The 25,805-nt window shown below is 46.9% G+C and overlaps 1 protein-coding gene across 5 annotated transcripts in view; it reads right to left on the reverse strand.

The window, feature by feature from the left end:
• Positions 1–25,805, reverse strand: part of SF3B3 (splicing factor 3b subunit 3) — a 342,606-nt gene that overhangs the window by 170,359 nt on the left and 146,442 nt on the right. For all 5 annotated transcript variants that reach the window (XM_069217510.1, XM_069217514.1, XM_069217511.1 and 2 more), the window contains 2 exons: positions 8,680–8,835; positions 5,731–5,874 (listed from right to left, as the gene is read on the reverse strand). In XM_069217510.1, coding sequence (XP_069073611.1) covers positions 5,731–5,874; positions 8,680–8,835 — 300 coding nt within the window. The remainder of the gene's footprint in view (positions 1–5,730; positions 5,875–8,679; positions 8,836–25,805) is intronic.

A 25,805-nucleotide genomic window follows, 5' to 3' on the forward strand; every position in this document is an offset into this window, starting at 1 on the left:
GACAGCCCTCACTGAGCTCACCTCCAAGAAAATGCCCAAGAAAGTGAACTGGACTGTGGACTGCCAACAGGCCTTTGACACCCTGAAACAGGCAATGTGCTCAGCACCAGTTCTCAAAGCTCCAGATTATTCTAAGCAGTTCATTGTGCAGACTGATGCCTCTGAACATGGGATAGGGGCAGTTTTGTCCCAAACAAATGATGATGGCCTTGACCAGCCTGTTGCTTTCATTAGCAGGAGGTTACTCCCCAGGGAGCAGCGTTGGAGTGCCATTGAGAGGGAGGCCTTTGCTGTGGTCTGGTCCCTGAAGAAGCTGAGACCATACCTCTTTGGGACTCACTTCCTAGTTCAAACTGACCACAGACCTCTCAAATGGCTGATGCAAATGAAAGGTGAAAATCCTAAACTGTTGAGGTGGTCCATCTCCCTACAGGGAATGGACTTTATAGTGGAACACAGACCTGGGACTGCCCATGCCAATGCAGATGGCCTTTCCAGGTTCTTCCACTTAGAAAATGAAGACTCTCTTGGGAAAGGTTAGTCTCATCCTCTTTCGTTTGGGGGGGGGTTGTGTAAGGAAATGCCTCCTTGGCATGGTTGCCCCCTGACTTTTTGCCTTTGCTGATGCTATGTTTACAATTGAAAGTGTGCTGAGGCCTGCTAACCAGGCCCCAGCACCAGTGTTCTTTCCCTAACCTGTACTTTTGTATCCACAATTGGCAGACCCTGGCATCCAGATAAGTCCCTTGTAACTGGTACTTCTAGTACCAAGGGCCCTGATGCCAAGGAAGGTCTCTAAGGGCTGCAGCATGTCTTATGCCACCCTGGAGACCTCTCACTCAGCACAGACACACTGCTTGCCAGCTTGTGTGTGCTAGTGAGGACAAAACGAGTAAGTCGACATGGCACTCCCCTCAGGGTGCCATGCCAGCCTCTCACTGCCTAAGCAGTATAGGTAAGACACCCCTCTAGCAGGCCTTACAGCCCTAAGGCAGGGTGCACTATACCATAGGTGAGGGTACCAGTGCATGAGCATGGTACCCCTACAGTGTCTAAATAAAACCTTAGACATTGTAAGTGCAGGGTAGCCATAAGAGTATATGGTCTGGGAGTCTGTCAAACACGAACTCCACAGCACCATAATGGCTACACTGAAAACTGGGAAGTTTGGTATCAAACTTCTCAGCACAATAAATGCACACTGATGCCAGTGTACATTTTATTGTAAAATACACCACAGAGGGCACCTTAGAGGTGCCCCCTGAAACTTAACCGACTATCTGTGTAGGCTGACTAGTTTTAGCAGCCTGCCCCAAACCGAGACATGTTGCTGGCCCCATGGGGAGAGTGCCTTTGTCACTCTGAGGCCAGTAACAAAGCCTGCACTGGGTGGAGATGCTAACACCTCTCCCAGGCAGGAATTGTCACACCTGGCGGTGAGCCTCAAAGGCTCACCTCCTTTGTGCCAACCCAGCAGGACACTCCAGCTAGTGGAGTTGCCCGCCCCCTCCGGCCAGGCCCCACTTTTGGCGGCAAGGCCGGAGAAAATAATGAGAATAACAAGGAGGAGTCACTGGCCAGTCAGGACAGCCCCTAAGGTGTCCTGAGCTGAGGTGACTCTAACTTTTAGAAATCCTCCATCTTGCAGATGGAGGATTCCCCCAATAGGGTTAGGATTGTGACCCCCTCCCCTTGGGAGGAGGCACAAAGAGGGTGTACCCACCCTCAGGGCTAGTAGCCATTGGCTACTAACCCCCCAGACCTAAACACGCCCTTAAATTTAGTATTTAAGGGCTACCCTGAACCCTAGAAAATTAGATTCCTGCAACTACAAGAAGAAGGACTGCCTAGCTGAAACCCCTGCAGCGGAAGACCAGAAGACGACAACTGCCTTGGCTCCAGAAACTCACCGGCCTGTCTCCTGCCTTCCAAAGATCCTGCTCCAGCGACGCCTTCCAAAGGGACCAGCGACCTCGACATCCTCTGAGGACTGCCCCTGCTTCGAAAAGACAAGAAACTCCCGAGGACAGCGGACCTGCTCCAAGAAAAGCTGCAACTTTGTTTCCAGCAGCTTTAAAGAACTCTGCAAGCTCCCCGCAAGAAGCGTGAGACTTGCAACACTGCACCCGGCGACCCCGACTCGGCTGGTGGCGATCCAACCCCTCAGGAGGGACCCCAGGACTACTCTGATACTGTGAGTACCAAAACCTGTCCCCCCTGAGCCCCCACCGCGCCGCCTGCAGAGGGAATCCCGAGGCTTCCCCTGACCGCGACTCTTTGAATCTAAAGTCCCGACGCCTGGGAGAGACCCTGCACCCGCAGCCCCCAGGACCTGAAGGACCGGACTTTCACTGGAGAAGCGACCCCCAGGAGTCCCTCTCCCTTGCCCAAGTGGAGGTTTCCCCGAGGAACCCCCCCCTTGCCTGCCTGCAGCGCTGAAGAGATCCCGAGATCTCTCATAGACTAACATTGCGAACCCGACGCTTGTTTCTACACTGCACCCGGCCGCCCCCGCGCCGCTGAGGGTGAAATTTCTGTGTGGACTTGTGTCCCCCCCGGTGCCCTACAAAACCCCCCTGGTCTGCCCTCCGAAGACGCGGGTACTTACCTGCAAGCAGACCGGAACCGGGGCACCCCCTTCTCTCCATTCTAGCCTAGGTGTTTTGGGCACCACTTTGAACTCTGCACCTGACCGGCCCTGAGCTGCTGGTGTGGTGACTTTGGGGTTGCTCTGAACCCCCAACGGTGGGCTACCTTGGACCAAGAACTGAACCCTGTAAGTGTCTTACTTACCTGGTAAAACTAACAAATACTTACCTCCCCTAGGAACTGTGAAAATTGCACTAAGTGTCCACTTTTAAAACAGCTATTTGTGAATAACTTGAAAAGTATACATGCAATTTTGATGATTTGAAGTTCCTAAAGTACTTACCTGCAATACCTTTCGAATGAGCTATTACATGTAGAATTTGAACCTGTGGTTCTTAAAATAAACTAAGAAAAGATATTTTTCTATATAAAAACCTATTGGCTGGATTTGTCTCTGAGTGTGTGTACCTCATTTATTGTCTATGTGTATGTACAACAAATGCTTAACACTACTCCTTGGATAAGCCTACTGCTCGACCACACTACCACAAAATAGAGCATTAGTATTATCTATTTTTACCACTATTTTACCTCTAAGGGGAACCCTTGGACTCTGTGCATGCTATTCCTTACTTTGAAATAGCACATACAGAGCCAACTTCCTACAGTAGGTCTGCTTTATTTTTCAATCTTGTCATCTCTTCTTTATGCTGACCAAGCACTAAGGAGCCTGAAAATGGAGGATTACAAATTTATTTGTAGTCTACGACAATTTATTGTAGGTCAGGCGCTACCATGGAGAACGCCTCAGAGAGACCAAACCGAAGTATCTTGATGCTAACAATTCCTCTGCACTATGACTACAATGATGTCTTGGTTCGACAGAGCCTGTGTACAACATTCCTTAAAAAATCTTGTCTGCGCTGCCTAAGTAGGTCATTGGCAAAAGACTTAAGACTGTCCCATATTTCGCTCCCATAGCATCCAAAGAGGGCAGAGGCATTTTACAGGGCTGTAACTGCTGCTCTACACATCTTTCCCACAACCTCCACCCACCTACTTTCTTTATTAGGTGGTATAGAGGTTTCAGGAGCAGGTGCATCCTTTCTTATAATCTTTGGTAAAAATAGTGTCAGGTTTGAGATCACAATTGAAAAGACTGGATGTACTAGATTTCTTACACAGCTGTGCTGTAGCTGCTTCGATGCAGCAGGAGTTACGTATTTTTTCGCAGCTAGTTCTAAGAAGCCCGCACCAATGAAAGAAGGGGCTTTAGTGATGCTTTCGGTTGGAGTGTCCATGATTACAGGTATTGTTGCCTGTTGTGCTTCCAAGAGAATATTAAACTTGTCCGACCCTCTTGAGAGAACATCTTGGAAAGTCATTAAATTGTTCCCTGGAGACACCCTTACTTGGGACATTAACATAGATCAGGGCAATATGAAAGGTGCCGGGACATTGGATCGACAGTGAAGGGGTTGCCTTTCAGTGCCTGGAGTGCCTCGACAGACGTAATCAGATGTCCTCCCATCAAATACATTTTGAGTGGTACCAGTGTTTCACTGTCAACAACTTCAATGGCAAACATATCTAGACCAAAGGTCTAGATATGTCCTCAATGACTACCGAATTTGCCAGTGATGTAGACAATATATTTTCACTTCTTTGGATCTCCCTTCTTTGAAGGTCCTTTGCATAGTTTGACACCTTAACTGTGAAACCAGGGCATTCCCAGGAGGGCTTTTCAGATCTCTTTTCCTCTGCCGCAAGTTATTCCAGCTCTAAATCCTTTCTCAGTCTTCAGGGTCCTTTCAGACATCGTTCTTACAAAACTGACTTTCTTGATGGAATGAGAAGGCACTTGGTGCATGTCAGAGGCAGCCTCCTTCCTCCCATGGGAAAACCCCGCACAAGTGCAAGAACAAAAGCTTTATGCTCAAGCTAAGTGTAAAAAACACATCAACTGAAAACTCCAAAGAGGGGATTTGTAAGGGAATATTCTTAGCGGATCCCAGGCACATGAGCCAAAGTGACTGAGGCAATTGCCAGTAGAAGGAATGTCGGCTAGTGGAAGTTCAGGGAGCTTTAAAGTGGTAAGAGGTCATTTTAACTCTTGTAATACAATGACTATGATTTTCCTCATTAGAGCTGTAGGCGGGAAGGGGTGCAGCATATGTTGCAATACAGATTTGAGAAAGGATTTTTTCGCATTACAAAAAACCCAAAATTTCGAACTGATTGAGTGAGGGTGCTCTGCAACATTGGACATGTTGGATTCCACCCTTTCAACTGATACGGACAAATCAGTACGATGGAGTGTTCCAGGTAATTATTCTAACATTTATGACTATCACTGAAAACCCTACAATGCAGAACACCAAATACAAGAAAGGCCGATCTGCAAAACTTACATAATAACTCGTGCGGCAAATGTACTTCAATTAAATGTAAACACATTAAAGTTAGTCCTCCTTTGAATAACAGCTGGCCCACTAGTGACAAGCATGCATAATATCTTTGTCTCTTGAGTGGAGCTCAATTAAAAAATATTGCAATTGTTGGAATGCCTATGTATGAATCGAGTGCAAGTTGTTTTTGGTCTTTTCACATTTTACTCGGTTAACTCAGAGAACAACTTTACTAAGATTGACTTTGCAAAAGGCTTACCAAAAAACAAACAAAATAAATAAATACCGGAAGTGAACTCAAAATCTAGTAATAAAACATTTATACTATCTAGTGAAATGTCAAGGTTACTGGTCCAATATACTTAACAAATTCAGAATTTGGAACAATCCCAAACATTCCTTGTGGAAGAATTCGCAAATGTCCCTTTTGAAGTCACCTTTAAATTGTTTTATGTTTGTTCAAGTTACTAAAGCTCGATGTGTTTTAAAATATATTGGTACAGATCCCTCAAAAGGGCATTTAAAATCATTGAATGCGTTCAAATATTACACTATATCACTCTAAATGCTCGGAACTTTGCCATCATTAAATCAGACAAGGACTTTTTGGAGAGTTGGATATATGTCATCATCTGACGTTACAGCCCTTCAATCAGTGCTTTTTATCCCCCTAGAAAATCCTGCACTACCCAACCCCAGATCATAGCACAATCCCGTACAGTGCTGCTCTCACCTGCAGTCCTATGTTCAAGTACAAGAAGCCAATTGATCCACGCTCCCCCAGCTCATCCTGTTTCTCTGCACCTCCCATTTCCACAATACACAAGGCTTCAGGCTGTGCAGGGAGCGCCTGCATACTCAATGGCTGCAAGCAGTCCTATGAAACAAGAAAAGTACACAGTAAGGCTGGGAACTATCTTAAATTCCCTAAACATCAATTGATAGGCATTGTAGGACAAATAATTATTCATGTAAAACATTTGTGTGTGAGTTTGCACTGCGAGCTAATCCCATCAGACCAGACTGGTTTGTATGCCCGACAACAGTGTCAGTCTCACATTATGGGATCATTCTACTAAATATGCCTCTAGCACCTGTGCAAGATTGAACATCCATAGTTTAACTATCCTTTCACTTCAGAAATAACTTACATAGTCCTAAACCTCATACAGACAAATATACATGTGTGGTCTTTAGAATCAGAACAAGATATCAGCTGAAAATTGTTGACCAGCAATGAAACTCTACAATGCATCTCTAGTAGGTCTACAACGTACTGACCTAGACTTGTCTATCTTAATGCTTACAGAGACAGAACCCCCAAACTAGACACTGTACTATAAGTCAACATTCCCTATTAACATAAATGAATAACTGCCTTCCATTTCATGGATTAAGCCTCACCATAATTATTAGGTACTTGGCTCTATGCTACCACACTGTTTGAAAATGCTGAAGTCCTTAAAATAATGCAAACCAAGAACAGCATAAATGCACAAATCTGCACTTGGATGCACAGAATATTGGCTGTTACCTCATACCATTGATACTTCAAAGCAGCAGTGAGAAACCTACTCCTAGCAACTGGGAGAAGCAGGAGGCCAGTGACTAGATAGGAGAATAGCTTTAACAGACTAGAGATACACTCCTCAATACCAGTCTGGAGCCAATTGAAATTCTGACAAGTAAGAGCATCCACGCAGAAATGGGGTCTGCAATCCAAACCACTTTTGTACCAAATCTACAAGAGATACATTACTTAACTGTAAATCATCATCCATTTACTTGGTCTTCTAAGCTGCCTTCTGCCATCAAGAATAATTTCCAGGTGCAAGTGCTGCAAAGGTAGGCTAACAAGCGAAAAGGCTCTGGTCCACAAAAAGCTAAAAATATACGCTATGAAGGCGCTCATGCATACATCAATGCCTCAATTTATCCTGAAGTGTTGATGCACCTGATGACGCATCTCAAAGGTTTTTAATAATCCAGGATCTGACCTGAAGGTGCTGGTTAATATGTGTATGTAAAATGTGCTATACTTTTCCAGCCACACCTACTACTTATACATTAAAGCTGTTACAAGTGGAACCCGGGCACTTTTACTCAGCCCATGCATATCCCACCCATCACCAAACACTGTCAGCTATGTGTCTACCAAGACTTCCAATGTACAATGTATTTTCTCTCCCAGAGAGCATGCAAGAGACTGTGGGAATGGCAGATGGATAGTTAAAAAAGGTAGGAAGTCAATAAAATGGATTATCTTACAGTTTTATCTTCCAATCAGATGGGAGGCAGAGTACAATAATTAATTGAGAGAGTAACTGGTATTTGTTTTGCTTTTCTGTCTACCCACAAATACAATTCCTAAATATATAATTCAAATTTGAGGAATTGCCGACTGGCTGTTACTAACCAGCCTGAATGATCATCTTTCAAGGTAAACTGAAATGGTTGCAGGCAATGTCTTTAGGATCCACACATCAAGTGCATTAATTGAAGTCAATTATCAAAATGCCAGTCCCTCTCATTCTCTCCCACCGGACCTTGCTGAACACATACTTCCCAAAAGGACGAGACAAAATATCCCCCAGTAGCAATTTTAGGGGGACTAAATACCAAGGCTTTTCCCCCCCTAAGAGTGGATGGGGAGGATACATCATTTCCTGGTGACCTTGCCCTAGGTGATGATCAATTTCAATGTCCTGAGCCTTGCAGTTGCAGCAACATTTTAGCCCAAGTCTCTGCAGCACTGAAAACCCCAAAACTGTTCTTATGGCCTCTGAGACGCAGAGGCACTGGAAAAGAAAAAAATCAAATGAGTGGAGCTACAAATGTGTAGACAGAGGGCACAATACTGGGTGGACTTTTCTTTCTTGTCATTTTCCTAAATTTCCAAGGGCACTTTCACATGGATAATTTCACACCATCTTGAGTATGTAATACTGACAGTGCTTCATCTTAGTGGAAGACAGTGCGCACAACTTCCATTCTTTTTTACAGGAAGAGCAAACGCAGGACATGTCTAAATGATTGCATCTTATGCCAAAAAAAAAAAAAAAAAAAACTTAAAATCACTGAAATAGTTGCCACTAACAATAACCGCTCCAGAATCCTTTGAAGGGAATTAATCAAATCGGACTTAGAGGCCTCAAGAAAACAGTCCTGCAATGAAATCACAAAAATTGAAATAGGCGACTATGAAGATGTGGAATCATGTATTATAAAGAGACCTTGAGATTTTCTAGGATGACAATCCTTTTAAAATAAAAAGTAAAAAAATGAGGGAAAGCCCTTGGCAATGCCATAATGTATATACACAGACACACACACACACACAAAATAGAGAAAAGCACACAGGTTATGTAATTACAAGGCCTTGTGAAGACAGGAGGTGGAGCTGCTCCTATCTCTAAAATGACAATGCAATAGACCAGAGCTTGCAATATTTCACAGAATACTCTGATGGAGAAAACACGACATACAAACCAAATTCCACAAATATTAAGATCAGCAAAACCAACAGGTTATAATAAAGTCCTGTATGGACTTTGAAGATTTGTAAAAGGCTGGCAAGAAAGTTAAATAGGGAACTTGCAAACAGGCACAGTCAACCCAGCATGAAATCCACTAAATTAGTATTTCAGTTAAACTGAAAAAGTAAAATAATTGCACTACTTACCGATGGATCAAGTGAAATTATGCGGACAGTATTATCCACCAAGCCAACTGCAAGAAAACGTGACCGCTGCTCTCCTGGTGGGACGTTAGCCAAACTCATACATACTACATCTGCAGACATTTCTTTGCGCTCTGTGTACTCATTCAACTGCCCTGACTGCAAAAGGCAAATAGAGAGAAATTATTACCTGGCATCCAGGATATGCACTGCATTACAAATCTGCACCAATAGCAAAAATACAGTTATTACATTACTACATCTAACCAAAAATATTTCCTCATTATTGACCTGAGGCTTCAGAAATTAAGCTATTTCGAATGCCTTCATAGCTATGTCCTAGGAGACTGCTCTTCTCTTATTAACCGAATACATGTACTTTTGTACAAAAGTAAAGTATATTGTACTTTGTGCAGAAAAGTGAAGTATCTTACCAAGCTGGATAATAATCAACCACAAGCAATAAATTACGAATGATGTGTGCAACACATTCCCAGCATGCACAAACACAAGAATGATCGGATGAAGAGAATACTCAGTTTAGTAAACTGATTGTGTGTTCAGCATAAAGTATGCCTTGAAACCAGAGCCAATTAGAGATTAGAAAAGAGACCACATTTACTACAAAGAAACATCTACTTAAGACCGAAACACTCCTTTCCCCCACCCCCACACACACGAAAACAGAAGTGCAACTGATGCCAAAAGCAATATCAGTATGGTCCATTTAGGTGGCTTCAAGCTCAGATAAGGACTGTTAAACTGATCCTTTCGACCGTCAAAAATGACAACTTAAAGCAAAGTCAATTCTTAGGATAATCAGCTGTTACTGCCATACAAACCAGGGCCACATGTGGTTTGCAATAATTACTTCACATGACATGTTACCTTAGGAGTCCAGTTAGTAGAAGAAAGACAAGGTTACTTCCAGATAATCTCAGTTTTCCATCATCTTTCTCTTTAATGAAATCATAAACACTGAATATGGATGTAAGGAAATGCCTCCTTGGCATGGTTGCCCCCTGACTTTTTGCCTTTGCTGATGCTATGTTTACGATTGAAAGTGTGCTGAGGCCTGCTAACCAGGCCCCAGCACCAGTGTTCTTTCCCTAACCTGTACTTTTGTATCCACAATTGGCAGACCCTGGCATCCAGATAAGTCCCTTGTAACTGGTACTTCTAGTACCAAGGGCCCTGATGCCAAGGAAGGTCTCTAAGGGCTGCAGCATGTCTTATGCCACCCTGGAGACCTCTCACTCAGCACAGACACACTGCTTGCCAGCTTGTGTGTGCTAGTGAGAACAAAACGAGTAAGTCGACATGGCACTCCCCTCAGGGTGCCATGCCAGCCTCTCACTGCCTATGCAGTATAGGTAAGACACCCCTCTAGCAGGCCTTACAGCCCTAAGGCAGGGTGCACTATACCATAGGTGAGGGTACCAGTGCATGAGCATGGTACCCCTACAGTGTCTAACCAAAACCTTAGACATTGTAAGTGCAGGGTAGCCATAAGAGTATATGGTCTGGGAGTTTGTCAAACACGAACTCCCCAGCACCATAATGGCTACACTGAAAACTGGGAAGTTTGGTATCAAACTTCTCAGCACAATAAATGCACACTGATGCCAGTGTACATTTTATTGTAAAATACACCCCAGAGGGCACCTTAGAGGTGCCCCCTGAAACTTAACCGACTATCTGTGTAGGCTGACTAGTTTTAGCAGCCTGCCACAAACCGAGACATGTTGCTGGCCCCATGGGGAGAGTGCCTTTGTCACTCTGAGGCCAGTAACAAAGCCTGCACTGGGTGGAGATGCTAACACCTCCCCCAGGCAGGAATTGTCACACCTGGCGGTGAGCCTCAAAGGCTCACCTCCTTTGTGCCAACCCAGCAGGACACTCCAGCTAGTGGAGTTGCCCGCCACCTCCGGCCCGGCCCCCACTTTTGGCGGCAAGGCCGGAGAAAATAATGAGAATAACAAGGAGGAGTCACTGGCCAGTCAGGACAGCCCCTAAGGTGTCCTGAGCTGAGGTGACTAACTTTTAGAAATCCTCCATCTTGCAGATGGAGGATTCCCCCAATAGGGTTAGGATTGTGACCCCCTCCCCTTGGGAGGAGGCACAAAGAGGGTGTACCCACCCTCAGGGCTAGTAGCCATTGGCTACTAACCCCCCAGACCTAAACACGCCCTTAAATTTAGTATTTAAGGGCTACCCTGAACCCTAGAAAATTAGATTCCTGCAACTACAAGAAGAAGGACTGCCCAGCTGAAAACCCCTGCAGCGGAAGACCAGAAGACGACAACTGCCTTGGCTCCAGAAACTCACCGGCCTGTCTCCTGCCTTCCAAAGATCCTGCTCCAGCGACGCCTTCCAAAGGGACCAGCGACCTCGACATCCTCTGAGGACTGCCCCTGCTTCGAAAAGACAAGAAACTCCCGTGGACAGCGGACCTGCTCCAAGAAAAGCTGCAACTTTGTTTCCAGCAGCTTTAAAGAACCCTGCAAGCTCCCCGCAAGAAGCGTGAGACTTGCCACACTGCACCCGGCGACCCCGACTCGGCTGGTGGCGATCCAACACCTCAGGAGGGACCCCAGGACTACTCTGATACTGTGAGTACCAAAACCTGTCCCCCCTGAGCCCCCACAGCGCCGCCTGCAGAGGGAATCCCGAGGCTTCCCCTGACCGCGACTCTTTGAACCTAAAGTCCCGACGCCTGGGAGAGACCCTGCACCCGCAGCCCCCAGGACCTGAAGGACTGGACTTTCACTGGAGAAGTGACCCCCAGGAGTCCCTCTCCCTTGCCCAAGTGGAGGTTTCCCCGAGGAATCCCCCCCTTGCCTGCCTGCAGCGCTGAAGAGATCCCGAGATCTCTCATAGACTAACATTGCGAACCCGACGCTTGTTTCTACACTGCACCCGGCCGCCCCCGCGCCGCTGAGGGTGAAATTTCTGTGTGGGCTTGTGTCCCCCCCGGTGCCCTACAAAACCCCCCTGGTCTGCCCTCCGAAGACGCGGGTACTTACCTGCAAGCAGACCGGAACCGGGGCACCGCCTTCTCTCCATTCTAGCCTATGTGTTTTGGGCACCACTTTGAACTCTGCACCTGACCGGCCCTGAGCTGCTGGTGTGGTGACTTTGGGGTTGCTCTGAACCCCCAACGGTGGGCTACCTTGGACCAAGAACTGAACCCTGTAAGTGTCTTACTTACCTGGTAAAACTAACAAAAACTTACCTCCCCCAGGAACTGTGAAAACTGCACTAAGTGTCCACTTTTAAAAACAGCTATTTGTCAATAACTTGTAAAGTATACATGCAATTTTTATGATTTGAAGTTCCTAAAGTACTTACCTGCAATACCTTTCGAACGAGATATTACATGTAGAATTTGAACCTGTGGTTCTTAAAATAAACTAAGAAAAGATATTTTTCTATACAAAAACCTATTGGCTGGATTTGTCTCTGAGTGTGTGTACCTCATTTATTGTCTATGTGTATGTACAACAAATGCTTAACACTACTCCTTGGATAAGCCTACTGCTCGACCACACTACCACAAAATAGAGCATTAGTATTATCTATTTTTACCACTATTTTACCTCTAAGGGGAACCCTTGGACTCTGTGCATGCTATTCCTTACTTTGAAATAGCACATACAGAGCCAACTTCCTACATTGGTGGATCAGCGGTGGGGTACAAGACTTTGCATTTGCTGGACTACTCAGCCAATACCTGATCACACGACAAATTCCAAAATTGTCATTAGAAATTGATTTTTGCAATTTGAAAAGTTTTCTAAATTCTTAAAAGACCTGCTAGGGCCTTGTGTTAGATCCTGTTTAGCATTTCTTTTAGAGTTTAAAAGTTTGTAAAAGTTTGAATTAGATTCTAGAACCAGTTGTAGATTCTTAAAAAGTATTCCAACTTTTAGAAGCAAAATGTCTAGCACAGATGTGACTGTGGTGGAACTCGACACCACACCTTACCTCCATCTTAAGATGAGGGAGCTAAGGTCACTCTGTAAAATAAAGAAAATAACAATGGGCCCCAAACCTACCAAAATACAGCTCCAGGAGCTTTTGGCAGAGTTTGAAAAGGCCAACCCCTCTGAGGGTGGCAACTCAGAGGAAGAGGATAGTGACTTGGAGGACAATTCCCCCCTACCAGTCCTATCTAGGGAGAACAGGGTCCCTCAAACCCTGACTCCAAAAATAATAGTCAGAGATGCTGGTTCCCTCACAGGAGAGACCAACACCTCTGAAATCACTGAGGATAACCCCAGTGAAGAGGACATCCAGTTAGCCAGGATGGCCAAAAGATTGGCTTTGGAAAGACAGATCCTAGCCATAGAGAGGGAAAGACAAGAGATGGGCCTAGGACCCATCAATGGTGGCAGCAACATAAATAGGGTCAGAGATTCTCCTGACATGTTGAAAATCCCTAAAGGGATTGTAACTAAATATGAAGATGGTGATGACATCACCAAATGGTTCACAGCTTTTGAGAGGGCTTGTGTAACCAGAAAAGTGAACAGATCTCACTGGGGTGCTCTCCTTTGGGAAATGTTCACAGGAAAGTGTAGGGATAGACTCCTCACACTCTCTGGACAAGATGCAGAATCTTATGACCTCATGAAGGGTACCCTGATTGAGGGCTTTGGATTCTCCACTGAGGAGTACAGGATTAGGTTCAGGGGGGCTCAAAAATCCTCGAGCCAGACCTGGGTTGACTTTGTTGACTACTCAGTGAAAACACTAGATGGTTGGATTCAAGGCAGTGGTGTAAGTAATTATGATGGGCTGTACAATTTATTTGTGAAAGAACACCTGTTAAGTAATTGTTTCAATGATAAACTGCATCAGCATCTGGTAGACCTAGGACCAATTTCTCCCCAAGAATTGGGAAAGAAGGCGGACCATTGGGTCAAGACAAGGGTGTCCAAGACTTCAACAGGGGGTGACCAAAAGAAAGGGGTCACAAAGACTCCCCAGGGGAAGGGTGATGAGACAACCAAAACTAAAAATAGTAAAGAGTCTTCTACAGGCCCCCAAAAACCTGCACAGGAGGGTGGGCCCAGAGCCTCTTCACAAAACAATGGGTACAAGGGTAAAAACTTTGATCCCAAAAAGGCCTGGTGTCATAGCTGTAAACAGCATGGACACCAAACTGGAGACAAGGCCTGTCCCAAGAAAGGTTCCACTCCAAACTCCCATCCAGGTAACACTGGTATGGCTAGTCTCCAAGTGGGATCAACAGTGTGCCCAGAGCAAATCAGGGTCCACACTGAAGCTACTCTAGTTTCTGAGGGTGGGGTGGATTTAGCCACACTAGCTGTCTGGCCGCCTAACATGCAAAAATACAGACAGCAACTCTTAATTAATGGGACTAGAATAGAGGGCCTGAGGGATACAGGTGCCAGTGTCACCATGGTGACAGAGAAACTGGTTTCCCCTGGCCAATACCTGACTGGAAAAACTTACACAGTCACCAACGCTGACAATCAGAGAAAAGTACATCCCATGGCAATGGTTACTTTAGAATGGGGAGGGGTCAATGGCCTGAAACAGGTGGTGGTCTCCTCAAATATCCCAGTGGACTGTCTGCTTGGAAATGACCTGGAGTCCTCAGCATGGGCTGAGGTAGAGCTAAAAACCCATGCAGCAATGCTGGGTATCCCTGAACTGGTGGGTGTGAAAACAAGAGCACAATGCAAGGCACAGGGTGAACAAGTAGAGCTGGAGTCTGGAAGAATGGCCCAGCCTACCAAGAGAACAGGAAAGTCAGTTGGGAAACCAACTGCAACACAGCAAAAGAAAGGGAACCTCTCTTCTCAGGAAGAAGTTCTGCCCTCTGAGGGAACTGAGCCTTTGGAGCTTGAACCTTATCAGGTTGAGCTCTTAGGCCCAGGGGGACCCTCAAGGGAGGAGCTGTGTAAGGGACAAGAAACCTGTCCCTCCAAAGGCAAGAAAAATGGAACGCATAGGGTCTATTGGGAAGATGGACTCCTGTACACTGAGGCCAGAGACCCCAAACCTGGTGCCACTAGGAGAGTGGTAGTGCCTCAGCTGTTCAGGAAGTTCATCCTAACATTGGCCCATGACATTCCCCTTGCTGGACATTTGGGACAAACCAAGACGTGGGAGAGGTTAGTCAACCACTTCTACTGGCCCAATATGTCCAACATGGTTAAGGAGTTTTGCCTCTCCTGCCCCACCTGTCAAGCCAGTGGTAAGACAGGTGGGCATCCAAAGGCCCCCCTCATTCCACTTCCAGTGGTGGGGGTTCCCTTTGAAAGAGTGGGTGTGGACATAGTTGGTCCACTAGAACCTCCCACAGCCTCAGGAAATATGTATATCCTGGTAGTAGTGGATCATGCTACCAGGTATCCTGAAGCTATTCCCCTTAGGTCGACTACTGCCCCTGCAGTAGCCAAGGCCCTCATTGGTATCTTTACCAGAGTGGGTTTCCCTAAGGAGGTGGTGTCTGACAGAGGTACCAACTTCATGTCAGCATACCTAAAGCACATGTGGAATGAGTGTGGGGTGACTTATAAATTCACTACACCATACCATCCACAAACTAATGGCTTAGTTGAGAGATTCAACAAGACATTAAAGGGCATGATCATGGGGCTCCCAGAAAAACTCAAAAGGAGATGGGATGTCCTCTTGCCATGCCTGCTTTTCGCTTACAGAGAGGTGCCACAGAAGGGAGTAGGATTCTCACCCTTTGAACTTCTGTTTGGTCATCCTGTAAGGGGACCACTTGCCCTTGTTAAAGAAGGCTGGGAGAGACCTCTCCATGAGCCTAAACAGGACATAGTGGACTATGTACTTGGCCTTCGCTCTAGAATGGCAGAGTACATGGAAAAGGCAACCAAAAACCTTGAGGCCAGCCAACAGCTCCAGAAGTTTTGGTATGACCAAAAGGCTGCACTGGTTGAGTTCCAACCAGGGCAGAAAGTCTGGGTTCTGGAGCCTGTGGCTCCCAGGGCACTCCAGGACAAATGGAGTGGCCCTTACCCAGTACTAGAGAGGAAGAGTCAGGTCACCTACTTGGTGGACCTGGGCACAAGCAGGAGCCCCAAGAGGGTGATCCATGTAAACCGCCTTAAGCTCTTCCACGACAGGGCTGATGTCAATCTGTTGATGGTAACAGATGAGGATCAGGAGGCAGAGAGTGAACCTCTCCCTGATCTTCTGTCATCAGACCCAAAAGATGGTACAGTAGATGGAGTGATCTACTCAGACACCCTCTCTGGCCAACAGCAAGCTGATTGTAGGAGAGTCCTACAACAGTTTCCTGAACTCTTCTCCTTAACCCCTGGTCAGACACACCTGTGTACCCATGATGTGGACACAGGAGACAGCATGCCTGTCAAGAACAAAATCTTTAGACAGTCTGACCATGTTAAGGAAAGCATCAAGGTGGAAGTCCACAAGATGCTGGAATTGGGAGTAATTGAGCGCTCTGACAGCCCCTGGGCTAGCCCAGTGGTCTTAGTCCCCAAACCTCACACCAAAGATGGAAAGAAAGAGATGAGGTTTTGTGTGGACTACAGAGGGCTCAATTCTGTCACCAAGACAGATGCTCATCCAATTCCAAGAGCTGATGAGCTCATTGATAAATTAGGTGCTGCCAAATTTCTAAGTACCTTTGACTTGACAGCAGGGTACTGGCAAATAAAAATGGCACCTGGAGCAAAAGAAAAGACAGCATTCTCCACACCTGATGGGCATTATCAGTTTACTGTTATGCCCTTTGGTTTAAAGAATGCCCCGGCCACCTTCCAAAGGTTGGTGAATCAAGTCCTTGCTGGCTTGGAGTCCTTTAGCACAGCTTATCTTGATGATATTGCTGTCTTTAGCTCCACCTGGCAGGATCACCTGGTCCACCTGAGGAAGGTTTTGAAGGCTCTGCAATCTGCAGGCCTCTCTATCAAGGCATCCAAATGCCAGATAGGGCAGGGAACTGTGGTTTACTTGGGACACCTTGTAGGTGGAGGCCAAGTTCAGCCACTCCAACCCAAGATCCAGACTATTCTGGACTGGGTAGCTCCAAAAACCCAGACAAGTCAGGGCATTCCTTGGCTTGACTGGATATTACAGGAGGTTTGTGAAGGGATATGGATCCATTGTGACAGCCCTCACTGAACTCACCTCCAAGAAAATGCCCAAGAAAGTGAACTGGACTGTGGAATGCCAACAGGCTTTTGACACCCTGAAACAAGCAATGTGCTCAGCACCAGTTCTCAAAGCTCCAGATTATTCTAAGCAGTTCATTGTGCAGACTGATGCCTCTGAACATGGGATAGGGGCAGTTTTGTCCCAAACAAATGATGATGGCCTTGACCAGCCTGTTGCTTTCATTAGCAGGAGGTTACTCCCCAGGGAGCAGCGTTGGAGTGCCATTGAGAGGGAGGCCTTTGCTGTGGTTTGGTCCCTGAAGAAGCTGAGACCATACCTCTTTGGGACTCACTTCCTAGTTCAAACTGACCACAGACCTCTCAAATGGCTGATGCAAATGAAAGGTGAAAATCCTAAACTGTTGAGGTGGTCCATCTCCCTACAGGGAATGGACTTTATAGTGGAACACAGACCTGGGACTGCCCATGCCAATGCAGATGGCCTTTCCAGGTTCTTCCACTTAGAAAATGAAGACTCTCTTGGGAAAGGTTAGTCTCATCCTCTTTCGTTTGGGGGGGGGTTGTGTAAGGAAATGCCTCCTTGGCATGGTTGCCCCCTGACTTTTTGCCTTTGCTGATGCTATGTTTACGATTGAAAGTGTGCTGAGGCCTGCTAACCAGGCCCCAGCACCAGTGTTCTTTCCCTAACCTGTACTTTTGTATCCACAATTGGCAGACCCTGGCATCCAGATAAGTCCCTTGTAACTGGTACTTCTAGTACCAAGGGCCCTGATGCCAAGGAAGGTCTCTAAGGGCTGCAGCATGTCTTATGCCACCCTGGAGACCTCTCACTCAGCACAGACACACTGCTTGCCAGCTTGTGTGTGCTAGTGAGAACAAAACGAGTAAGTCGACATGGCACTCCCCTCAGGGTGCCATGCCAGCCTCTCACTGCCTATGCAGTATAGGTAAGACACCCCTCTAGCAGGCCTTACAGCCCTAAGGCAGGGTGCACTATACCATAGGTGAGGGTACCAGTGCATGAGCATGGTACCCCTACAGTGTCTAACCAAAACCTTAGACATTGTAAGTGCAGGGTAGCCATAAGAGTATATGGTCTGGGAGTTTGTCAAACACGAACTCCCCAGCACCATAATGGCTACACTGAAAACTGGGAAGTTTGGTATCAAACTTCTCAGCACAATAAATGCACACTGATGCCAGTGTACATTTTATTGTAAAATACACCCCAGAGGGCACCTTAGAGGTGCCCCCTGAAACTTAACCGACTATCAGTGTAGGCTGACTAGTTTTAGCAGCCTGCCACAAACCGAGACATGTTGCTGGCCCCATGGGGAGAGTGCCTTTGTCACTCTGAGGCCAGTAACAAAGCCTGCACTGGGTGGAGATGCTAACACCTCCCCCAGGCAGGAATTGTCACACCTGGCGGTGAGCCTCAAAGGCTCACCTCCTTTGTGCCAACCCAGCAGGACACTCCAGCTAGTGGAGTTGCCCGCCCCCTCCGGCCCGGCCCCCACTTTTGGCGGCAAGGCCGGAGAAAATAATGAGAATAACAAGGAGGAGTCACTGGCCAGTCAGGACAGCCCCTAAGGTGTCCTGAGCTGAGGTGACTCTAACTTTTAGAAATCCTCCATCTTGCAGATGGAGGATTCCCCCAATAGGGTTAGGATTGTGACCCCCTCCCCTTGGGAGGAGGCACAAAGAGGGTGTACCCACCCTCAGGGCTAGTAGCCATTGGCTACTAACCCCCCAGACCTAAACACGCCCTTAAATTTAGTATTTAAGGGCTACCCTGAACCCTAGAAAATTAGATTCCTGCAACTACAAGAAGAAGGACTGCCCAGCTGAAAACCCCTGCAGCGGAAGACCAGAAGACGACAACTGCCTTGGCTCCAGAAACTCACCGGCCTGTCTCCTGCCTTCCAAAGATCCTGCTCCAGCGACGCCTTCCAAAGGGACCAGCGACCTCGACATCCTCTGAGGACTGCCCCTGCTTCGAAAAGACAAGAAACTCCCGAGGACAGCGGACCTGCTCCAAGAAAAGCTGCAACTTTGTTTCCAGCAGCTTTAAAGAAACCTGCAAGCTCCCCGCAAGAAGCGTGAGACTTGCCACACTGCACCCGGCGACCCCGACTCGGCTGGTGGCGATCCAACACCTCAGGAGGGACCCCAGGACTACTCTGATACTGTGAGTACCAAAACCTGTCCCCCCTGAGCCCCCACAGCGCCGCCTGCAGAGGGAATCCCGAGGCTTCCCCTGACCGCGACTCTTTGAACCTAAAGTCCCGACGCCTGGGAGAGACCCTGCACCCGCAGCCCCCAGGACCTGAAGGACCGGACTTTCACTGGAGAAGTGACCCCCAGGAGTCCCTCTCCCTTGCCCAAGTGGAGGTTTCCCCGAGGAATCCCCCCCTTGCCTGCCTGCAGCGCTGAAGAGATCCCGAGATCTCTCATAGACTAACATTGCGAACCCGACGCTTGTTTCTACACTGCACCCGGCCGCCCCCGCGCCGCTGAGGGTGAAATTTCTGTGTGGGCTTGTGTCCCCCCCGGTGCCCTACAAAACCCCCCTGGTCTGCCCTCCGAAGACGCGGGTACTTACCTGCAAGCAGACCGGAACCGGGGCACCGCCTTCTCTCCATTCTAGCCTATGTGTTTTGGGCACCACTTTGAACTCTGCACCTGACCGGCCCTGAGCTGCTGGTGTGGTGACTTTGGGGTTGCTCTGAACCCCCAACGGTGGGCTACCTTGGACCAAGAACTGAACCCTGTAAGTGTCTTACTTACCTGGTAAAACTAACAAAAACTTACCTCCCCCAGGAACTGTGAAAACTGCACTAAGTGTCCACTTTTAAAAACAGCTATTTGTCAATAACTTGTAAAGTATACATGCAATTTTTATGATTTGAAGTTCCTAAAGTACTTACCTGCAATACCTTTCGAACGAGATATTACATGTAGAATTTGAACCTGTGGTTCTTAAAATAAACTAAGAAAAGATATTTTTCTATACAAAAACCTATTGGCTGGATTTGTCTCCGAGTGTGTGTACCTCATTTATTGTCTATGTGTATGTACAACAAATGCTTAACACTACTCCTTGGATAAGCCTACTGCTCGACCACACTACCACAAAATAGAGCATTAGTATTATCTATTTTTACCACTATTTTACCTCTAAGGGGAACCCTTGGACTCTGTGCATGCTATTCCTTACTTTGAAATAGCACATACAGAGCCAACTTCCTACAATGGAGATGAAAATTAAATGCAAAAACGGGACAATTAATGTTTTGGTGTGCCACACCACCTCGGAAAAAGTCACAATGCAGGCCGCAAAGGTGTAGCCTGAACTACAAATTTCATTGATAAGAGTGTCTGAAATAAAAAGAGAAACCGCTGCTTTACCTCCTGTGAAATGATCTCTAGGTTCATCCAGAAATTATCTGCGGCTTTCTGGTGGAAATAAGTGACAGCTCTACCTAACAGTAGATCGTTAAGAGGCAGCTAAGCTTCAGCAGTGAAATATTCAACTATATTGTTTGGCCGTTTGTTGTGGTCTAATGTGAACAAAGCTAAAAAGGCAGGCACAGCATATGTTCAGATTTGTGTGCTTCCAATGAGCAGACGTAATTGAGACTGCACATGGAATCGTTCCAGTAGTTTAGAGCAATTACAATCTGGTCCCTTTTATTTTTTTTAGATGAACGTATTTTTATTGAAAGTAAATGTCCATGAATCCCACACTTAAAAAGATTGATATTTATGAATATCGAAGACTTTTCAACGGTGATGGTCAGTATCACCCTTAACTGCAAATGGCAACATAAAAGAGGACAGTCTGCTTGACCATCATGTCTGACAAGCCCAGAAGAGTAAATCACGTTGCGTTAATCCACAATTCCTTTCGCTCATCCTGGACTACGGCAGGCAAGTGTAGGAAAGTGCCCCTTTTTTTGACAAGGTCACCCCTACTTTTTGCCTGGTAACTGATGCAATTTTGACTGAAAGTGCACTGGGTTCCTGCTAACCAGGTCTCGAGTGCTGTAAGGAAATGCCTCCTTGGCATGGTTACCCCCTGACTTTTTGCCTTTGCTGATGCTATGTTTTGATTTGAAAGTGTGCTGAGGCCTGCTAACCGGGCCACAGCACCAGTGTTCTTTCCCTAACCTGTACTTTTGTTTTCACAATTGGCACACCCTGGCATCCAGGTAAGTCCCTTGTAACTGGTACCCCTGGTACCAAGGGCCCTGATGCCAGGGAAGGTCTCTAAGGGCTGCAGCATATCTTATGCCACCCTGGGGACCCCTCACTCAGCACAGACACACTGCTTGCCAGCTTGTGTGTGCTGGTGAGGACAAAACGAGTAAGTCGACATGGCACTCCCCTCAGGGTGCCATGCCAACCTCACACTGCCTATGCAGTATAGATAATTCACCCCTCTAGCAGGCCTTACAGCCCTAAGGCAGGGTGCACTATACCATAGGTGAGGGCACCAGTGCATGAGCACTGTGCCCCTACAGTGTCTAAGCAAAACCTTAGACATTGTAAGTGCAGGGTAGCCATAAGAGTATATGGTCTGGGAGTCTGTCAAACACGAACTCCACAGCACCATAATGGCTACACTGAAAACTGGGAAGTTTGGTATCAAACGTCTCAGCACAATAAATGCACACTGATGCCAGTGTACATTTTATTGTAAACTACACCCCAGAGGGCACCTTAGAGGTGCCACCTGAAACCTTAACCAACTACCCGTGTAGGCTGACTGGTTTTAGCAGCCTGCCACACTCGAGACATGTTGCTGGCCACATCGGGAGAGTGCCTTTCTCACTCTGTGGCTAGTAACAAAGCCTGCACTGGGTGGAAATGCTATCACCTCCCCCAGGCAGGAGCTGTAACACCTGGCGGTGAGCCTCAAAGGCTCACCCCCTTTGTTCCAGCACCACAGGGCATTCCAGCTAGTGGAGTTGCCCACCCCCTCCGGCCACGGCCCCACTTTTGGCGGCAAGGCCGGAGGAAATAATGAGAATAACAAGGAGGAGTCACTGGCCAGTCAGAAACAGCCCCTAAGGTGTCCTGAGCTGAGGTGACTAACTTTTTAGAAATCTTCCATCTTGCAGATGGAGGATTCCCCCAATAGGGTTAGGAATGTGACCCCCTCCCCTTGGGAGGAGGGCACAAAGAGGGTGTACCCACCCTAAGGGCTAGTAGCCATTGGCTACTAACCCCCCAGACCTAAACACGCCCTTAAATTTAGTATTTAAGAGCTCCCCTGAACCTAGGAACTCAGATTCCTGCAACCTAAGAAGAAGGACTGCTGAGCTGAAAAACCCTGCAGAGAAGACGGAGACACCAACTGCTTTGGCCCCAGCTCTACCGGCCTGTCTCCCCCCTTCGGAAGAAAACTGCTCCAGCGACGCTTTCCCCAGGACCAGCGACCTCTGAATCCTCAGAGGACTGCCCTGCTCTAGAAGGACCAAGAAACTCCCGAGAACAGCAGCCCTGTTCACCCAAGACTGCAACTTTGTTTCCAAAGGAGCAACTTTAAAACGACTGCGTTTTCCCGCCAGAAGCGTGAGACTTGCAACTCTGCACCCGACGCCCCCGGCTCGACTTGTGGAGAAAGAACACTTCAGGGAGGACTCCCCGGCGACTCCGAGACTGTGAGTAACCATAGTTGTCCCCCCTGAGCCCCCACAGCGACGCCTGCAGAGGGAATCCCGAGGCCCCCCCTGACCGCGACTGCCTGACTCTCAGATCCAGACGCCTGGAAAAGACCCTGCACCCGCAGCCCCCAGGACCTGAAGGATCGGAACTCCAGTGCAGGAGTGACCCCCAGGAGGCCCTCTCCCTTGCCCAGGTGGTGGCTACCCTGAGGAGCCCCCCCCCCCCCCCGCATCGCTGAAGAGACCCCTTGGTCTCCCATTGAAACCTATTACAAACACTGCACCTGGCCGCCCCGGGTGTACTTTCTGTGCTAACTTGTGTCCCCCCCGGTGCCCTACAAAACCCCCCTGGTCTGCCCTCCGAAGACGCGGGTACTTACCTGCTGGCAGACTGGAACCGGGGCACCCCCTTCTCCATTGAAGCCTATGTGTTTTGGGCACCACTTTGAACTCTGCACCTGACCGGCCCTGAGCTGCTGGTGTGGTAACTTTGGGGTTGCTCTGAACCCCCAACGGTGGGCTACCTTGGACCCAAACTTGAACCCCGTAGGTGGTTTACTTACCTGCAAGAACTAACAATTACTTACCTCCCCTAGGAACTGTGAAAATTGCACTAAGTGTCTAGTTTTAAAATAGCTATATGTGTTTTATTTGAAAAGTATATATGCTATTGTGATTATTCAAAGTTCCTAAAGTACTTACCTGCAATACCTTTCATGCAAAGTATTACATGTAGAATTTGAACCTGTGGTTCTTAAAATAAACTAAGAAATGAAAATGTCACTTACCCAGTGTACATCTGTTCGTGGCATCAGTCGCAGTAGATTCGCATGTTCTGCAATAGCTCGCCATCTGGTGTTGGGCCGGAGTGTTACAAGTTGTTTTTCTTCGAAGAAGTCTTTCGAGTCACGGGACCGAGTGACTCCTCCTTTTGTCTCCATTGCGCATGGGCGTCGACTCCATCTTCGATTGTTTTTCCCCGCAGAGGGTGAGGTAGGAGTTGAATTGTAGTAATAGTGCCCATGCAATGGAGTGACTAAGTATGCACCTATTTAAGGTTGAGATGATACATATATAAATAATTGAAGGTAACTTCCAAACTGCTACAGGCTCCCGGGGAGGCGGGTGGGCACATGCGAATCTACTGCGACTGATGCCATGAACAGATGTACACTGGGTAAGTGACATTTTCAGTTCGATGGCATCTGTCGCTGTAGATACGCATGTTCTGCATAGACTAGTAAGCAGTTATTTCCCCAAAAGCGGTGGATCAGCCTGTAGGAGTGGAAGTAGTCTGAAATAATGTTCTTAATACAGCTTGACCTACTGTGGCTTGTTGTGCGGATAACACGTCTACACAGTAGTGCTTGGTGAATGTGTGAGGCGTAGACCATGTGGCTGCCTTACATATTTCTTGCATTGGGATGTTTCCTAGAAAGGCCATGGTAGCACCTTTCTTTCTGGTTGAATGTGCCCTTGGTGTAATGGGCAGCTGTCGTTTAGCTTTAAGGTAGCAGATTTGGATGCATTTAACTATCCATCTGGCTATACCTTGTTTTGAAATTGGGTTTCCTGCATGAGGTTTTTGAAATGCAATAAAGAGTTGTTTAGTCTTTCTGATGTTTTTTGTTCTGTCAATGTAATACATCAATGCTCTTTTGACATCTAATGTATGTAGTGCCCTTTCAGCTACGGTATCTGGCTGTGGAAAGAACACTGGAAGTTCCACTGTTTGATTTAGATGGAACGGTGAAATAACCTTTGGCAAAAATTTAGGATTGGTCCTTAGGACGACTATTTTTGTGTAGTTGTATAAAAGGTTCCTGTATTGTAAACGCCTGAATCTCGCTTACTCTTCTTAGGGAAGTAATGGCGATGAGAAATGCCACCTTCCAGGTTAGGAACTGTATGTCGCAGGAGTGCATGGGTTCAAAAGGTGGACCCATAAGTCTAGTTAGGACAACATTTAGGTTCCATGAAGGAACAGGTGGTGTTCTTGGTGGTATAATTCTCCTAAGGCCCTCCATGAATGCTTTAATGACTGGTATCTTATATAGGGAAGTTGAATAGGTAGTTTGCAGGTATGCAGATATTGCTGCAAGGTGTATTTTAATGGAAGAGAAAGCTAGGTTAGATTTTTGTAAGTGAAGCAAGTAACCCACTACATGTTCTGGAGTTGTGTGTAATGGTTGTATTTGATTAATATGGCAGTAGCAAACAAACCTCTTCCATTTACTTGCATAGCAGTGCCTGGTGGATGGCCTTCTGGCTTGTTTTATGACTTCCATACATTCTTGGGTAAGTTGTAAGTGCCCGAATTCTAGGATTTCAGGAGCCAGATTGCTAGATTCAGCGATGCTGGATCTGGGTGTCTGATCTTTTGGTTGTGCTGTGTCAACAGATCTGGCCTGTTGGGCAATTTGATGCAGGGTACCACTGATAGGTCTAGCAGCGTTGTGTAACAGGGTTGCCTTGCCCAAGTTGGTGCTATCAATATGAGTTTGAGTTTGCTTTGACTGAGTTTGTTTACCAGGTAAGGAAGGAGAGGGAGAGGAGGAAAAGCGTAAGCAAATATCCCTGACCAGTTCATCCATAGGGCATTGCCTTGGGATTGTTCGTGTGGGTATCTGGATGCGAAGTTTTGGCATTTTGCGTTCTCCCTTGTCGCAAACAAGTCTATCTGAGGTGTTCCCCAGAGTTTGAAATAAGTGTTCAGAATTTGGGGGTGAATTTCCCATTCGTGGACCTGTTGGTGATCTCGAGAGAGATTGTCTGCGAGTTGATTTTGGATCCCTGGTATAAACTGTGCTATTAGGCGAATTTGGTTGTGAATTGCCCAATGCCAAATCTTTTGTGCTAGCAGGCTTAACTGCGTGGAGTGCGTCCCCCCCTGCTTGTTTAGATAATACATTGTTGTCATGTTGTCTGTTTTGACGAGAATGTATTTGTGAACTATTATTGGTTGGAACGCTTTTAGTGCTTGAAAAACTGCTAGAAGTTCTAGGTGATTGATATGCAGTTTTGTTTGATGAACGTTCCATTGTCCTTGTATGCTGTGTCGATCGAGGTGTGCTCCCCACCCTGTCATGGAAGCATCTGTTGTTATTACGTATTGTGGCACTGGGTCTTGGAAAGGCCGCCCCTTGTTTAAATTTATGTTGTTCCACCACAGGAGCGAGAGGTAAGTTTGGCGGTCTATTAACACCAGATCTAGAAGGTGACCCTGTGCTTGAGACCACTGCGATGCTAGGCATTGTTGTAAGGGCCTCATGTGCAGTCTTGCGTTTGGGACAATGGCTATGCATGAAGACAT

Source organism: Pleurodeles waltl, chromosome 12, assembly GCF_031143425.1.
Source record: "Pleurodeles waltl isolate 20211129_DDA chromosome 12, aPleWal1.hap1.20221129, whole genome shotgun sequence".
Classification (NCBI taxonomy): Eukaryota; Metazoa; Chordata; class Amphibia; order Caudata; family Salamandridae; genus Pleurodeles; species Pleurodeles waltl.